The sequence below is a fragment of the Paralichthys olivaceus genome, chromosome 8 (assembly GCF_024713975.1).
Source record: "Paralichthys olivaceus isolate ysfri-2021 chromosome 8, ASM2471397v2, whole genome shotgun sequence".
Lineage (NCBI taxonomy): Eukaryota > Metazoa > Chordata > Actinopteri > Pleuronectiformes > Paralichthyidae > Paralichthys > Paralichthys olivaceus.
This window is the reverse complement of record NC_091100.1, coordinates 18,409,402-18,428,067: the sequence shown is the minus strand read 5'-3', so window position 1 is coordinate 18,428,067 and position 18,666 is coordinate 18,409,402. Positions and strand designations below refer to the sequence as shown.

General features: G+C 40.2%; 2 protein-coding genes across 5 annotated transcripts; one reads left to right on the top strand and one right to left on the bottom strand.

Annotated features, from left to right (window-relative positions):
- The first annotated feature begins 397 nt into the window (after positions 1–397).
- ndufb7 (NADH:ubiquinone oxidoreductase subunit B7) lies at positions 398–3,388 on the top strand. The gene is made up of 3 exons (XM_020083941.2): positions 398–680; positions 2,625–2,793; positions 3,234–3,388. Exons 1-3 carry the CDS (start codon positions 569–571, stop codon positions 3,319–3,321), a joined length of 369 nt encoding a protein of 122 aa, XP_019939500.1. The 5' UTR covers positions 398–568; the 3' UTR covers positions 3,322–3,388.
- A 199-nt stretch (positions 3,389–3,587) lies between these two features.
- tecrb (trans-2,3-enoyl-CoA reductase b) lies at positions 3,588–16,837 on the bottom strand. Of its 4 annotated transcripts, none has more exons than XM_020084496.2 (12): positions 16,732–16,837; positions 11,701–11,751; positions 8,185–8,236; positions 8,033–8,077; positions 7,809–7,912; positions 7,312–7,427; positions 6,036–6,141; positions 5,788–5,866; positions 5,639–5,682; positions 5,027–5,084; positions 4,576–4,664; positions 3,588–4,371 (listed from the first exon to the last, which is right to left on the bottom strand). In XM_020084496.2, the coding sequence occupies exons 1-12, from the start codon at positions 16,744–16,746 to the stop codon at positions 4,198–4,200; spliced, it is 933 nt and encodes a 310-aa protein (XP_019940055.1). In that variant the 5' UTR covers positions 16,747–16,837; the 3' UTR covers positions 3,588–4,197. The 4 variants fall into 4 exon arrangements, with proteins under 4 accessions (XP_019940055.1, XP_019940056.1, XP_069386433.1 ...); XM_020084497.2 differs by having other exon boundaries at positions 5,794–5,866; XM_069530332.1 differs by lacking the exon at positions 16,732–16,837 and having other exon boundaries at positions 11,701–12,156.
- Positions 16,838–18,666: the final 1,829 nt, after the last annotated feature.

Genomic DNA, 18,666 nt, shown 5'->3' with positions numbered 1-18,666 from the left:
ATATACATTCATTGTATCTTTATACTCATTCATTGTATCTTTATATACATTCATTATATCTTTATACTCATTCATTGTATCTTTATATACATTCATTGTATCTTTATACTCATTCATTGTATCTTTATATACATTCATTATATCTTTATACTCATTCATTGTATCTTTATATACATTCATTGTATCTTTATACTCATTCATTGTATCTTTATATACATTCATTATATCTTTATACTCATTCATTGTATCTTTATATACATTCATTATATCTTTATATACAGTCTGTTTACCAGTATATCTTTAAATATTCTCCATAGTATTCTCCACGACCCCAGCCATGGGCCACCGGAACCTTTGTCATTTGTCCGAATCCGGAGGGAAGCTGTTTCTCTGAAACACCTCTCAGCTGTTTATTTCCGGTGTAGAGCGGAAGTCGGCAGCAAGGGGCTTGTGGAGGTGACCGAATGGCAGAGAGCTGAAACACTTTGTTGGATGTTAGCTTAGCATCGAACAGGGACAGACCAACACATTTGACCGTTTCTTGTGTAGAACATCGCCGGTGCCAATAATGGGGGCTCACCTGGTGAGACGGTACATCACCGAGACGGACACCGAACCGGACCCGGCGAAGAAGTACGAGTTCGATCCGCAGTTCGGCTTCGATGGGCGGAAAGAGAGAGGTCTGTCAGCCCAGAGTTTCTTCTACCTCCATCTTATAACGTGTTTACAGTAACCTGGCTGACTGTTTACGTCATCATTAGCCAAGCTGGTTTAGCTCATTTCAAGTTAACCCGAGCTAGCTTGGTGCTAGTTAGCAGCTAACTGGTGTTGGAGAAGTGTGGTCAACCTGTTTTGTGTATTTACCTTCATCCCATGTCAACCCTTGGCCCTGACACCTTTTTATAAATAAAAGATGAATCAAAATCATCAAGTTAATGTTATTGGGTAACTGGATTTTGTTACCTGTAGCTTGATAAGACACCCCCCCCCCCCACCCCAAGACATGAGAGAAATACTTATAACAAGTTAATGATATTTTTCACAAATCATAAACTAGTTATCCCATTTGGATATATACATGTTCAGCTAAAAGTCCCAGTTATTTAAGAGCACAGAGGGTAAAGGTTCAGTGTGTAAGATATAGGTGAAAGGGATCTATTGGCAGAAATTGAATATAAAATAATCGTTGTGATGTTTTCACTAATGTGTGATCATCTAAATTGACCAAATTGTTGTTTTCTTTACCTCAGAATGTGCCCTTTAAATGTAAATACTTATATTTACATCGGGGCAGGTCCTCTCTACGGAGGCTGCCATGTTTTTTACAGTAGTGCTCCAATCTAAACACCTTTCGAGTTTTTATGACAACTGAAGGTTGTTGTTGTTCTAGGTTTGATCCCTCATGGTTGAATGCACTTATTGTAATTTGCTTAGGATGAAAACATCAGAAATGAAATGAAGGCTTCCACAGGTTCTCTGTCATGTTTGGAGGGGGAGGGGTGTTCAGCTGCAACATGCAACATCAGCACTAGATGTCACTAAATTCTACACACTGAACCTTTAATGTCAAATCTGACATAAATGATATTATCACCCAACACATTTAAATTGTAGAGTTTTTACATTAGAACTAACATCCTTTTTTTTAATCACCAATTGCTGCTCAGTCCTACATGAGGTGCCCATACAATGAATTACTGCAGTATATTTATGCCTTTCTCAAACACAGATGCATTCAAAAGTACGAGGTGTAACTCACAAACACTATTCATGTCATGCAGGAGGAGTAGTTTTAGTAAGTAACAACAATTCAACGGGATCTAAAATTGGGAACAGAAAAATGAGAGTGAGTTTTGTGATTATCTAGTGTTGAAGTTGCATGTTGCAGCTGAACACCCCTCACTCACCCTCCCTTTCCAAACATGAAAAAGAAACTGTGGAAGCCTTTAATTGTCATAAAAACTCAAAAGGTGTTTAGTTTGTCCAGTCTGGGCTACTGTAAAAAACCTGGCTGCCTCCGTAGAGAGGGTCCCCTCCATGTAAATATAAAGGGCCTTTTCTGGAGTAAAGAAAACTACAAGTCATACAATTTAGATGAAACGAACTAGTGAAAACATCATGAGGATTATTATACATTACATTTCTGCCAATAGTTCCCTTTCACCTAAATCTTGCACACTGGATCTTTAAATGTAAAAGAAACCGTATTGTGACATTAATAGTGATAATTATTGATATCGACTGATGAAAATTTCCTTTTATCTCGATATAAGTTTTGGACATATCGCCCAGCCCTAAGTGAGTCTCTGTGGGCCCACTTTAAAAAGGTCAAACTTTCAAACCATGTACAATTTAGCTTGATTGATTATCTCAAAGGGCTTTGAGAGGGCTAGTAAATCCAATGTTCATGTTCAGTGTTAAAATGTGTGTTACAGAGCATTTAGTAAATCTACTTCTTTGATCTGTATGTGCTGTGTAATGAAGATTGTACAGTCACCCCCCTGCACAGGATTTAAACCAACTGTTCTCAGTCAGTCATTTAGACTCACGACCATCCATGAAGTCACTTCAGTTGCTTGTACACTGAATAATGACTGAAAGTAAATGTTTTTTCTTTTTGCCAGAAATGGTAGCGAGCCAGGAGCAGATGAACTTGGCCCAGCTGCCTTTGGAGCAGAGGGACTACTGTGCTCATCATCTCCTGAAACTGATGAAGTGCAAGAGAGACAACTGGCCCAACTTCCTGGCCTGCAAGCACGAGAAACATGACTGGGACTACTGTGAACACCAGGAGTAAGTTTTTACAGGAGACACATTTCTAGGTGTGGTTTCTTTAGAATTTGTCAGTATGATGAAACTGTTTTTATGCTCAAGATACCACAAGGTCTACTTTGTAGCTGTCCCTGGAGCTTTTGATCATATCACAAGATTTCTTTCAGCAAGTGTAGGTGTTTTTTTTTGTTGTAGAAATTCACATTTCAATTTTTTCTGAGCACTACAGTCCAAGCAGACCTTTAAGACATTGGTCTCTTTACAACTGTGAAAACTTTCCTTTAGGACTCACTTACAAAAGCCTTTTTGCCAAAACTGAAACATTAAAAAACATGAGATACTATCACCAGTACCTAGCACTCAATATTTAAGATCCTTTTTAACAACTTGACTTAATCCAATGTGGTGATGTGCACTCACCTTTGCCACTGACCATGTACCCTGTGTTTTTCTGCCTAAAGCTATGTGATGCGAATGAAGGAGTACGAGAGGGAGAGGAGGCTCCAGCTGAGGAAGAAGAGAATCGAGGCCAAGGCTGAAGCCGCATAATCAGTACATCCTCCAATTCTTCTTTGTATATAAGATGTTCACAATAAACAAAACTGATTAATCTTCACCAACTGTGGTCTGAATACTTTCGAAAAAAACATCCAGTAATACGACATTAAAACACAGAGAGCGAGAGGAAAAGGGAAAGAGATTTTAAATTAATTATTTCTGCCCAGGAGTCCAAAGATAATAGTCTGACATGATTGAAATTCATCTTTGTGTAAAGCTCTGTCCTATAAATCAACCAAAGCTTTGTAAAAAGATCCTTTAGTGTAGATTTAAGTTTTATTTAAACACCTGTAATGAATCTAAAAGAGCAACACATCATTTTTTTTTCTTTTTTAATAAATTACTTCAGACATCAACAAAATTAAATGCTGTCATGGTCTAAAACTTAGAGCAATAGATATCAAAACTGAATTTCACTCGATGCAGAATCAGCCCCAAAACAACAGTATCAGATGATGCAAGAGCAGGAGGACGTCTCACTACTTGCGCACAGCAGGTCTGTCAATGAACGCTGGGTAGCTTGAGAGTGACGACTGCTCTGGGAGATCAAAAGCACATAGGCCAGTTGTCCAATCAGAATGAGTTTGTTAGCGGTCATTAAAAAAACAAAAAAACAGCACAAGTGTATTGTTTTATATTTTCACATAACATGACAGGGATGAAGAACAGGAAGGGAGAAAGAAAATGTGGGTTGGGAGGAAATGAAGGAGGAGGACACAGATTCTGTCAGTCAATCCATGAAATTCTGGTGTAAACTTTGGACGAAAGAAAAGAGGAGCAGCACCCTGTCTGTTAATGCTGACAGTACTGGACTCCTACAACTACAGAGGGGCTGGAGGGGTTGAGGGAGCGTTCAGAAAAAGTCCTCTACAGGATGAAGGGCAGGATGGGTGAGCGGAGGGGAGGGTAGTCGCGGAATTCCTTCAGGTAGCTGCGATGCTTCCCTTTGGCCCAGACGGTCATCTGGATGAAACCCACCAAAGTGAAGAAGGCCACTGGGAGACACTGTGTCATGACGGTGAAGCCAAGCCAGGAGCCCAGCTGCAACAGGAGGAGGGGTGTTAGACACAGACTGACCAGCAGAGGGCAGCAGCTGCAGCTCTAACGCGCCACTTTCAGTGTTAAAATGCAAAACACAAAAATGTCCAGAGGATACAATAATAGAAATGGGACAATCGTTTCCTGAGACTTAAAGCTGTACTGATTAGAAAACTAACTATCAGCTGCCATAACAAATCACATTACCTCATAGGTGTAGTTGGGGCAGGAGACCAGCAGGAAGATCCAGGTGAAGGGGTTCTTGGTTGGATATGGAATCTTCCTGGTCTTAGAGCCTGGATAAAGAGAGAGGATAAGAAAGGGATTGTCACAATTGTTTTCAAATCCATCTAATCATGTTTGGATTTTAATATCAACAGTAAAACACACTGTCCAATACTCCCTGCTTGAGCTATGATATTAAATGTTATAGAGAAATACTTAAAATATAAAATTATGTTTTCAGGGGCTTTGATTTAAAGGCATTCAAATATATTTGATATGAACAGTAACTTTACAATGTTTTGAATACACAAAAATCCTATTTTATCGAACTCTATTACAATGACCTCTGAGAATAACATGTCATTATTCCTAAAAGAAAAATGTGAATTATTTTAATTTTAATATTGATTGTGGCCAGAACTGGTAGTAGTACCTGGTGGACGGAGGTTCCGGAGAGCGATGTGAATGGAAAAGTTGCCGATCTGACAGAACTGAGACAGAAAACATTCACAGAGCCTCATTAGTGATTTCATACTGCATCGTGTGTGTGGAGAAAAAGATATAGATTCTTTTAAAGTTAGGGCCTGAGTCTGCAAAACCCCTTTTTGTACATCATCATTGTAGTGGCTTTTTGTCCTCAAGAAAAAAAAGGGAAAACTTTAAAGTCAAACTCTAAACCAAAAAATAAATCTAAGAGTCCAATGTCCATGAGAGTATTGTGATGAGATTAATGGTACTTTGTCAAGCAAATAATTTCACCATCAACACAATGGCGTCTCTCTTGTCCTTGTAAATACATCACTAACCTTTCTCAACCTATCCCAGACCTCTATGTCAAGATTCACCTGTGTGCAGCCAAACCACCCGGCCTCTTCAGAGCAATTAGCAAACCAACCATACTGATGCTGATAATACTCAGTGAGTAGCAACGAAATAATTAAAGAAATATTTAGTAAATATTGTAAATCAAAAATGGGACAAACGTTATTTAAATGATGTTGTTTTCATTTATCAGTCAAATTAAAGACACATCACAGATTCTTACCAAGAATATGATGAGGGCCAGTCTTATCTGCTGCTCCCCATAGACTGCAACAAGACACAATAACATACTGTCAGTGATCCAAAGAAGCTACAACTAGACAATGCCACTGTATGTGTGATTGTTGTGTCTGCGGGGGTGGGGACACGCACACTCACTGGGCGGCGTGTACAGCGGGTGGTTGATGTAATAGGCCATCCATGCCGCGAAGCCCCAGTAGTACGTACAGTTCTGAAACAGAAAACAAGACAGGAGCGCTGTCACTGAGGCGTCCGTGTTGTGGCAGAGATACACTTTGTCAAACCATAAACAGTTATTTATTCACCTTTCGCTCCACACAATCTACATCACATTAACACGTGGCGACGTTCGGACCGGATAATATAATAATGTATCTCACCTTAAAGATGTTGCGTAGCGGCATCGTTCCGTGAGAGAAGCGGTGGACAAACAGTGTCTCCAGAAGTCTCTTGACGTAGTGGAAGGAGTGACACATGCAGGCGAGACTGAGGAAAAAAAGTAGAGGCACTTCTGTGAGTCCTGCTGCAGTAATTAAAGAGGATGCTTCCTGCTACTGAGAACCTAACAGTAACACATTTTTGCCAAGAAAGTAAATGGGTGTTTTCTTAAACGAGGAGACAGAAGCTCCGTAGAGACCTGGATATAATGTCCATTTCGAGACACAATCACAAGTGATCAGTGATTAAGCATCGCGCTAGCTTAGACACGTCGAGTCTGACAGCAGCAGATATCTGTGCCAGCTCACATCAGCCGATCCCCTCCTTTGCATTCAATTGGCAAAGCTCATATTGTGTGTTTTATTTAAGCTTTAGCTGCCAACTCTTCCTCTGCGAAGCTACGTCACAACTCAACTCCACCCCATCAATGTCGTGTTCAGTGCTGGGGATCCATGAAGGCTCATGGGTAGGGAGGTGTACTGTCCCTTCCTTAGGCTCTGTAGGTATGCATGTGGAGGGGCAGGGAGATCCCAGAACGCAACCATCCCACCAGATATAACTTATTGCATTCATTATTGAAATCAAATTAATTTTGATGAAAGTGGTCCTGGCTGAACTAAGTTTGTCTGTCCACACGTGGCATTAAAAAGTGTCTCCTGTGACGACTTGTGATCAGATCTCAGTTCCCTGCTCTATATGGAAACAAGCAAGTTCGTCATGTGTTCATGAAAACCTAATAATAATTAACCTAGACTGAGTGCGTGTGTGTGTCTGCTCAAGCGTTTGAGCAGAGTCAGCAGGGTCTGATTGAATCAATGTAATGTACACAGTTCTACTACGAAGAAAGATTTTACCCATTTGAAAAAAAAGAATCAATCATTATGTTTTAGTCCGTGTTAATATTCTGGCATCAAACAAATCAATGTATAGACACTGGGAAACTTAAAACTCTGTTTGATTCAGCTGAGTAGGCAGTCCTTCAAAGTGGCCTAGGATGCACAGTGAAAACAACGGGGACACATGCGTCTCAGGCCACCTCCCATTGTGCTCTGAGGCATCAGATCTCAGGATGTATTCACGATGCATTCAGACCTGAACTTGGCACTGACCACTTGTGATTAGATCACTCAGGACGGATGTTGATACGAGGTCTGAACGAGGTCCAACGCTCTAAGTAACCATATGAAAATCGTGTAGGTGTGTGTTGGAGACACTCACTGTACGACCCAGTGTTTGCTGGTGGTAAAATCATATTTAGGTGCATAAATGAAAGGAACCCTGAAGTAGAACATCAAGTAGATGACCAGAGGACCAGTGTACTCTGTCAGAAAGACCTGAAAAAAGAAAGGACAGGGGTAAGTCAGAGGATAAGACTGTAGTGATTCGTACTTTTTAGCCTCTAGTCTCTTGATATGATTATAACTTGGCCTGTTGAGGTGTTAGAGAGCTACATTAATAAAACCCTCTGCTGATTGTGTCTCTTCCCTACATGGCTCTCCTCTAAGAGTGAACTTCACTGCAGCAAATTAACCTCAGGGTCAGGAGGAACCTTCTGCCCCCTTCTCTCGTTTTTCCCAGTTGGATATCTCAATATAGCTCTGCTTGATCCCACTCGTACTCTGCTGCGTGCAAGTTTGTCTGGACTGTTGAACCTGGTCTGAATATGTTGGCTCGTCTTGCTTCCCCGTGTTTGGACGTCTCAGTGTCGTACTCACCGTGACCCAGCTGATCTGAGCTCCCAGGTCTCTGAAGTAGAAGGTTGCTGTGGTTCCCACAGGAAGATGCTGCAGAACATCCTCGTCCTTCAGAGACTTCCCCTCTGGAAAACACACACGTTCACTCTATTGAGATTTACATTAAATCATGTGTTGATTTAAGAAAAAAAGAAGTTCTACATTAACTTTAATCATTGTGATAAACTGTCACACAGTTGACTTACTGGGATCGAGGCGGATGGACTGTCGTGCTGGGTACCACTGAGGATCTGAAAACAGACACAGGAAATAAAGTCAGTGTTTCTGTGTGCTGTTTGAACATTTACATAAATCTGATATATGAAGCTTTAGTCGTCTGCACAGAAACGTCACTCACGGCTCTTGTGGAACATAGACTTGATTTCCCCAATAGTGGCATTTGGCTCGACCTACAAATAACAACACAATAAATAAGTGGCAGGACATGCACGAACACACACACATACACACACACACACACACACACACATACATACATACACACACACACACAGGATAAGATAATAATCCTGTTTTCCATTTATGATGGTGATTAGTGGTAAATTTAGCTCTGGCTGTGCCCACACATCCCATGGATGTGGGCTATTTAACAGCTGGTATTAGGGTTTCAGAGAACCTCAGCGCGTGAGAGCACAAACACACACAGACACACACAAACACACACAGACACACACAGACACACACAGACACACACAGAAACACACAGACACACACAGACACACACAAACACACACAAACACACACAGACACACACAGACACACACAGACACACACAGACACACACACAGACACACACACAGACACACACAGACACACACAGACACACACAGACACACCGCTAGGGTCACTTTTTGGAGCATTACATATGTTGCATTCATTTCCTGGAAACCACCCGCTAAACATGAGCTAAACCACTGATCTTAAAGAATGCTTTTTCCCTTGTTAACTGGTTTTTATTCTGATTTGTACCCAAAGGTAGCCTATGTCTCATACCCCCCCCATACACACACACATACACACAACCACACTTCTCCCAGTCTGCCAGCAAAGGCCCTTCCAGTACTGTACTGACTCATGAGTTATGTTTGCATTTACACACTGGACTTTACGAACCAGCATTAAGCTGCTCTCTGTTCTAACGGTGTCTCTTTTAGGCCACTGCTTCACTCGTGAAGTGAAGCGAATGGAAACTGATAGTTGTCGGCCGATTACTAAATAAAAACACCATCTGCACATGACAACGTTTTAATAGATTTGGCATCAGCGTCCGGTTTCTCTGAGGTCGTTGTGGTTTATGACTTCAGTGGCAAGTTTCTCCAAACTCCAAACATTCTGGCAGTAAATGTGTAAATATGTTTTTGTAAAACCTCTACCTGGATATAAATCTATTATAGAAACATAAACACAAATGCACACAGATATCGGAGCACAAGCAAGAAATTATGAAAGCATGTAATTTGAAAAATGTGATGTTCTGTGGCTTTAAGAGTTCATTAATCTACATGTTGATGTGGTGCACACATTTTTGCTCTGAGAGTAACTTTCAAAAATTGATCAAATTGAACAGATATAAGAGAGAATAACCCTCAAAACACCACGTTATTACAAATTACACTGAGCGTAAGTATCCATAGTCTTTCTCACAGTGAAAGTTAAGAGACAAATTTCTTGAAATTCACTCTCTTTTAATTCTCATGACAGAAATTAAGAAATTATAAACATCACTAACATTCTGTCATTGTTTTCCAATTGAACTTCTTTTCTTAAGTGATTTGTCTCACAGTCTCTATGATCCCTCAGCTGCAGGCTGAAGTAATGTCGCACCGTGCATGACCTGGCTTCTGTTCACGTCCTCCTGAAGACCACATGCCATTTTCAGCAGTATTACATCATTGAGAAACCACCTCTCTGTGACACCCCCAACCCCCAAAATAAAGGTCCAGAGTCCAGACCTATCTCTGTCAATCCAAAGGTGTTAATATTGTACATGCCTTCACCATGGAAACTCTGCTAAGCCGACAACAAGGTATAATCCAGTAAAGATAGCACCTTGTACTTTTGGGGTCTTGTGCAGCAGCCCTGATAACACCACTGTAAACTAACACTAATGCAATTCTATACTCCAGCAGACCTCACACTAACAACACACTAAACCATCCTAATGCTGCAGCACAGACCTACAGGCAGAGCACTAACTAATTCAATTGGTCTGAAACTAAAATAACAGAGTGATTGATGAGAATTAATTACTTTGGATATACCTGATTAAACATTAGGCTTAAAAAGCCTCTGAAAATAAATGTGTCAAATATAACAGTGACACCCTTTAATCACAACAGTAAACACAACCTAAATCCATTAGTCAATATCACACCGAGACTGGCTATATACTGAAGTGCAATACTTAAATTCAGTCCTCTTAAATTTAATCAAGCCACACCAAATTGCAAACACTCTTCTAGCTATACGCCTAATATTGTTTCCCATAGAGATCCATTAATTACTAAAGAAAGGAAAAACATATTCCTGGATCCGTCTATAATTCCAGATCTACATCCCCATTTAATGTGTTCTTCCTTGGCCCATGCCCCAACCTTCCACCAAGTTTCATGGAAATCCGTTCAATTTTTTTTGCATAATCCTGCTATAAAACAACAACATCCAATGGACAGACGGACATAACCGCCCTGATGGAAGTAAATATGACAACACTTGAATTTAAAAGTCCTCAAGAGAAATATATGCTCTATGACCTGGAAAGTATAAAAATATCTATAGTTTTGACTCGGTTCCCTCTGTTAAGTCACAAAAAAAAATATTGGAAGCTTTATATCATGTAGATTTACACAATTAGCATGTGTGTGTGTCTCATGTACAAGACATCTCTGGCCACAGGTGACGTAACATAAGTTCATGTATCTAGTTCATTATAACCTGAAAGCACTGGTGATCCTAAATTTGTATATTCACCCAAAGAGGGGACAAAGATGACTATAGTAATGCAATATAGAATCAGACTTTTGTTTCTGTTAAAGCACAACAAGAGATAACAAGAGATGAACTACATGGTAACATTTACAGAAAATGTACTATTTGACAAACTTCGAGCAACATCCAGAGACCTTCAACTTACAACAAAGTCACTAATCAGTAGGTTGATAATCACCTTTCATCTCAAAGTCACATATTAGAGCAGATGAAATGTATTCCAGATACGTGGCTACATTTCAAATACTGGAATCTTTCCAGTGCCTTTGTTTCTGGTTGATTATACATATGAGGAGATTCTCCTTCACAACATCTCATGTTGCTCATCTGGAACGAGATCATTTATACGTAGAACAAACTTTTTTTTCCTGAAGGAGGGATGTTGTTCTCACCCACACACCTGCAGCTGTGAGGACATAGGATGAGGCTAATGTCTAGTATGATGTCTACATGGAGTCGAACCACCGACAGTCACGTGAGATGTTAACCTCGACAAATGCATCGCTTGTTGTCACATCGGGGTGGACGCTTGAACAGTTGTTTGTGATATTTTGTCCTGTGCGTGTCTGTGCCAAAGACCCACTGCCTCGCCCGGAGAACTGCACCCAGCAGTGTTGTGTGGAAGGGTCTCATGAGTTATAACAGCTACAGCAGCTCTATGGTCTAGAAAACGCCTGACTCTCATACACACACAGACGCTTTAGTAGTGTGGTACCAGACGTGTTTCACCTGTTCAGATTAGTGAAACACAGGCACACACAAGCTGTTATTAAAAAGACTTCCGGCACAGGTGAGGTTAGTACAGTTGCATCAAGATTAAATTTGTCATACATAAAATTGAAAAAAAAAATAAAAAAGTTCTTACCTTGTCCAGGAAGCAGAGCTTGTCCTTGGTCTTGGCGTCCAGTATCTCCACCTCAAAGAAAACAACAGCCTTTTTAGCTTTTTTGGCAGGTTTGCGTTTGACCGGGGCTTGAGCCAGCAGCGGGGCCACCGCCACTGTCCCGTTGGTCGTCTTTTTGACGCTGGTGGCCTCTAGTGCTAGTGCATCCATGTCCTCAATCCTCCTCCTGCTCTTAAGATTATTCCTTTCTTCCCCTCACGCTTCCTCCTCAGTTCTATTGTCACTTGCCTCCTCTCGGCTGTCTATCACAGATCCACGTTGAGCCTGAGAGGAGAGGGGCAGCACTCAGCTGTGGAAATAAATCTGCGCCCCCTCCCCTCCCTCTTCTTTCTCCTCTCTGTCATTCTCTCACTCTCCCTCCCTCTTTCATTCCTTCACATTGCTGCTTTATTTAACTACCACTCACCCCCCCCCCAGAGTGCAGACATATACCACATGTGTGTGGGTGTGTGTGTGTGTGTGTTTGTGTGTGTGTGTGCACAGTTGCAAACACAGGAATGCCCAGTATCCCCCTGGCAAAGCGTCCACAATAGATCTGTGCATATAATATCCCGTGAAGGAAACTTCTCGAGCCAAGAGCAGCAGCTTCATGTCAGAGCAGCAGCAGACTTGGTTTTGAAACACAACCCCTCCCCTAAAAAAAGACAACTGACGACCTCTGACACATCTCATCTCCTGGCTAAGTGGGAAGATGGTGGAGCGTAATTATGACAAACAGCAGCACCTCTTTCCTAGTTTGACCCCCTGTCTTCCTCTTCCAGCTAAATATAAATGTCTACTGCTGACTCTGCATAAGCAGCCCCTTCCCATCAGCGCCTACGTAGTGATGTCATGGGCTCAATGTTGATCACACTATAACGTCACTGTTCTGAGGCAACTGAGCGACCCACCACACACACACACACACACACACACACACACACACACACACACACACACACAGGGAGTGGCTCTTTCCTGCCACCGAGGGATGGTAACACTCCAGACTATAAGGGATTAACTCAGGGCATTCCCCTTTGGTAAAGCCAGCCCCCTCACCCTCCAACCCACCCCTCGCTCTCTAATGAACAGTCTGGATAAAGTTTCTACAGTGAATGACAGACATAGTCACAAGTGTCAAAGCTTAAGGCTTAACCTTAGCTTAGCCTAAGTGTAGGCGTAACAATTTTTCATGCACTTTAACGGATGAATCTACAGACCTGAAACATGTTCACTAAGACACAAATATTGTAATATTAACCCGATCAAGGCATCGGAATATGACACTGACATGTGAACAGGTTAAAGGTTGGGGTGTAGTGGACTTAATGGCATGAGTGATAATCAGGTTATGCTCTGTAAAATGTCAACGTGAATATATCAATGGAATATTCTATTAGCTGTTGAAAATGCCATAATCGAAATAATGTCTTATTCTGGATAAGGCTAATAATCAGAATGTTGGGGTCATTGTAAACGTCATTGAAATCCTTGACAGTAAAAGTAAAACAGGACGTTCAGTGATTCATTTTTTGTGGCCTACAATACAAAATAAAATGTGTCTGTATGTTTCCTTTATTTTGCCATTTCAGATGGGATGCATTTCATTTTTTAATCTAATTTTCACTGAGTTACTTGTCTGTTAAAACTCAAACTAATAATACATGGAGCATGTGTTGTACTGTGCAAGTGACCCTTAAAACGAGCAAGAAACCTGACACTGCTGTAGAGACTTCGGGGAAATAACCCCATCTCACTTTCCTCTATGCCAGGCGTACCCACTGCCACTGTACCTCCCCCTTCGCATCTATATAAAGCCTCTGCTTGGCAGTGACAGTCTTTCAATGCAATGGACACATGGGTCAGAGTGAATCTGAGAGAAGTAAACTTTGATTATGACGGTGGACGACTCCTTTCCATTAATTTTGCCTGCAACTGTCAAGGTAGGAGGGCAATCTGAAATCTAAAGATGTTTGTGTTTAGAAAGATTAACAACCTGTACATGTTGCACACATATGTTGTACTTAAGTGATGAAGTCGATCGCTGTTGAGCCGATGCAGCTCTCTGGTGCTATCTGGTGTAAATGCAATGAAACGAAGAATAAACTGGTACAGTGACCAAATGAAAAAACCTTGCTATTTGATTTTTGTTGCAAGACATCGTGAAGATTGCAACTTAAAAAGGTATAATTTAAGCATGTACTTTCAGTTTGACCTTGTATCTCCGTTTAACTTTAGCTTGACGTGTTGTACCCTGTAAAAGGAAAGAAAACAGTAAAAGCCAAAACCATGAAAGGAATCCACTGATGTGCTATTAAGTTTGAATTGATTTGATAAAATCGTCAAATGCTTACAAAAATGACCTCAATTTTTTTTGATTGGACTCTGTCTGTTTATTAGTCCCACAATGAGGAAATTGTATGTCCCTTATTATAGGTCACAGAAAATTGGTGGTCATGTCATTTTCCCAATGCCACATTTATTGAAAAAATATTCTCAATAGAAAAAACTGCAGTATGAGTAATTGTGACAGAATAAGTTGAATTGTAAAATGTGTCACATTTTCACCAAGTTTATAATGTCCAGAAAGTTTGGTTTTTGAGTTGTTGCTGAGATATTTTGACTTGAAGTGGCCTCACATTTCTGCCTCCTTACAATGCTGTTGAACAGCTAATACAAAATCTTTTCATAATCATTCAGTTTCTCAGGCCACATGCGTAAAAACCATAGACTGTAGGGAAAAACCTTTGCACTCACACAGCTGCATGGTGTTACACCATAGTTTGTAACCCTGTTAAACGAGCTGTGTTGTAGCCGCAAAACTTTGTACCATGGCCAGATTCTGTATTTTGCTTATTGTGCAAGGTGAGTAGTTTTCAAATGCAGGTAGGTCAGCCACGAGTGACAGAGTTTAGGAAGTGATAAACGAGGATAGAAGAGGTGAGTCGAGCAGAGGTTAAGGGTCGCAGGAGTGGCCTGAGGTTTGACACCTGTACAAGGACTGAATGATAAGTGGAATATAGAGTGTGAAAAACAAGTAGGATTTGTAGTGTTATTTGTTTTATTTTGTTATGAAATAAAGATATTTCTTATCCAAATTAAATTATATGTTTAATCAATGTTGATTTTAAATCAATGACAAAATGAACTCAGTGTATCTCATTGTTGTCAATGTTGTTTTGTCCCTCATAGGTTACTTTTGACAGAAAGAAGTGGAACCAGAGCAGCCACTGGTTTTCTCAGTTTCTGTCAGACTGCTTCAGATCCTGTCTGATGGGTTTCATCTGCTCAAGAAATTCCACTTGTTCACATGTAGACACACTTTCAGTTCTAGCAGTAGTACAATGGGTAAGTAGCATAGTGATAACAGGGTTTTTTCAGGGAAAATTCAACAGTTTTTTCCTTTTTATCCCTCGATTGTCAACAGAGTTTTAGTTCCACTTAAAGGAGAAGAAATCGGAAATTTTGAGAATTAAGTTGTAATGTTACAAGAAAAATGTGGGAATATGAGAGTAAAGTCGTACTATTATGAGAATAATATAAATTTAGGCTTTGTGTCATGGTAGATGGGGAATATCAGAAGAAATGCTTGATCATTCGTCACTTAAAATTTAAAAAAGAGGAACGTGGACCATCTTGTCAAGTTATACTTTACTATAGGTTTCACAAATAACGAAGTACATAATCCTTTGTCACATCAGCACCACAGTATCATAAATATCAGAGCTTTGGACAGATGTGAAAGAAACTGTGTCAATTCTGAGGAAAGAACTGACAGACTAGGAGAGAGTTGCTTCTTTTGTGGATGGTTGGTACCAAAGCAACTGCAATCTATGTGATATTCAAGGTGATTAGTGATTTCTCAAGAAACGATGAAATAGGTAATCAAGATTTTGGATCCAGGGTCAGGGTGAGGGTGAGCATCGGTTCCTCCCACTGCTTATTTCCTGTTTTTGTTCTTTATTCTCATTGAATTACAACTTCACTCTCCAAATATGACTTTTTTCTCAGTAGATTACAACTCTATTCTTGTATTATTAAGACTTTTTCCTTGTTAAATTACAACTTTATTAACATAACATTATGCGGTCAAGGCAGATGGCCGCCCACACTGAGTCTGGTTCTACAGGTTTTGTTCAGTTAATGAGTTTTTCTCTCTTCAGTGTGGGAACTGTTGGGTTTCTCTGTATATCTTAATGGCTCGACGATAATATCGTATGGTGTGGAGCTTAAAAATGAACTGAATACCTTTTATCTTTGTTCATTCATTTTTTGCCATGGATTTTGTGAAGCACTTGTAAACTTTTTTTTCATAAGTGCTATACAAATAAAGTTATCATTAATATTATTACGATTTTATCTCATTAAATTACAACTTTATTCCTGTGATATTATGACTTTTTTCTCAATTATGACTTGATTCTCGTAATATTACGACTTTACACTCGAAAGCCATTTTTTTCAATATTGCCCCAATGCTCAGTAGGATTCGACCGTTATGATGATATTAATATTAATACTAATACTAATAATAAATCACCTCATCCATGAGGTCTGCTTTATCAGGCTGAGATTTCGCACTTGACTGTTCACCTGCATTATTGAGTAATAACAAGATAAGAAGCGCTGTGGCTCATTCCAGCCAGAGGGGGCGGTAATGCTGGTGACCATTTATCTCAGAGACATGTGGACATCTTCAGAAATACACGACGCGGCTTCATCCCTCATACGTGCGGGTGCACATTAGCTGTCACCGTGACATGAGTTAACTCATTACGGCGCTTTATCGTGAACGAGCGGCCTCAGTAGGCCTGTGTCAGACAGCAGCTCGTACCCGGCGGTGGTGCAGCAGCGTGCGCTGCTTCCTGTCCGTGTTTACAGCCTCGCAGCTCTGCCACTGCTCCGCTCGTGTTCACACAAGAACCACACACGCTCCGAACAATGGAGACTGGTCAGAGTCTGGCTCCGTGTGCCGCGCCATTGACGGTTTAGAGTTTCATTGACGCCACTCACCTCGTAGTGCTTCATCTTGGCAGCGCTCCGCAGCCCCTTCCTTAACTCCGCTGAGTGACAGGCCGACGTCCAATCACAGGCGTAATATACGTCTGCTGAGGCCACGCCAGGCGGGTGACGAACCGGTATCACAGCCAATCACAATAGGAGGGAATCAGACGAGCACGCCCCCACTCTCGACGCCGTAGCCAATGGGATTGGAGGAAGCGGAGAGGTCACGGTTATGCTGACGTCATAGGATTTATTTGCGCTTACTTCAGATCCGACTGACAAAGACAAACTCGAACTGCTCATCTGTGACCAGTTCTACCTTTAACTGTAGAGATACAATCATTATAATAATAATATTCTTCTGTAGCTCAGCTTCTTATCTAGGCTACATATGGAGAACATTATCTACATGAAGTAAAATACTGCATGGATTTGATTTCTCATGTCACTGTACTCATTCTATTTGCACTATTTCTAACAGAAAATAACTGCACATTTGTGTCATCTGCCCATCACAATATGTCCTTATATTTATTTACAAATGTTTTCTTTCTACTCACTCATGCAATCATCCTGTGCCACTGCACTTTACTTTATAACATTTATATACAAACCACTACAATGAAAGGTGTAAATAATGCACATACACAGCATTTTATTTTTTTAATTTATTCTATTGCCTTTATTTTAATATTCATTCATCACTTGTCTACCTCATTCTCAAACAAAATAAAGTTTTCTATTCTTATTTGATCCTATTTCTCTGCCTCTCTTTTATGCTGCTAAAGGTCAAAATTGTCTATTTACTCCCATAATCAAACTAAATAAAAATGTATAAAGCACTTTTCAAAACACATTTACAAAGTGCTTCCCAATAAGAGGGACAACAAATCAAATAAAAGGACAAGAACAGATAGTAAATGAACAGTCCAGATAAAATAAAGAGACTTTCTAGCTGAAGTAGATTTTCAGTTACTTATATAAGTGCATGCTTCGATACAAATAGTTCATTATTAATTAGATGTAGGAACAAAATAATATAAAATAATGATTCCACCTTTAAATAGTCTATTTTCTATTGTTATTTCCTTGTAATTGCCATTCTACCCTAATAAAGTTTGTTAATTGCCCAGTACAGATTCAAACAGCCACTCCCAGGCTTTGAATTGCTTGCATTAGTCAAGACATAACCAACGTGTACTTAATCTAAACAACACAAAAATACATATTTTAAAATTTTTAATTACATAAGGTCATTTCATATCATTTTTCAGGTTGTCTTGTAAAAACTTGCTACATGGACAACAGATGAAAATGAGCTGAACTAACTCTGGCTCTCTTGATCAATGAACACTATCCCTGTAGTATTTGAAAACTATTTAAAACAAAATTTAAAGTCGGACAGAGCAGTGTTACAGTATTATGTCTCTCATTTTATATTTAATTGTGATGTTTGGTCTTGTCTGACTGGCTATATAAATTGGATAAGTCCACACAGTATAACTGATCAACCTGTTTTGTGTGTAAATGCCAGCAGGCAGCATGCTCCATCTTTCAGAGGTGGCCCATCATTTCTACCCAACAATCTCTCAAACAGACTTTGAAAACACATCCAAATGGTGTGCACTGTTTATACTTAAGTGTGTATCCAAGTAAGGGTATAGTGTGGCCAGATTTAGGATTATTTTGTCTGACCTTGACGTGCCACATGGTTCTGCCTTACATGTCCATGTTGTGCACCACAACAGCAAAGGGTATGCAGGGGGATTTAGTGGCCTCAAATCTGGGCCACACCCAAGTACAACACAAGCTGCTGCCAACAGTCTGTCCACAGGTCCTCTGTGGTGTGGTGCAGGGTTTAATCAGATCTCTTCTTTTCTTTTCTCTTTAAGTTTTTGAGCACAAGGCCAATGTCGACTTTTCTTGATTTATTTGTTGTATGTT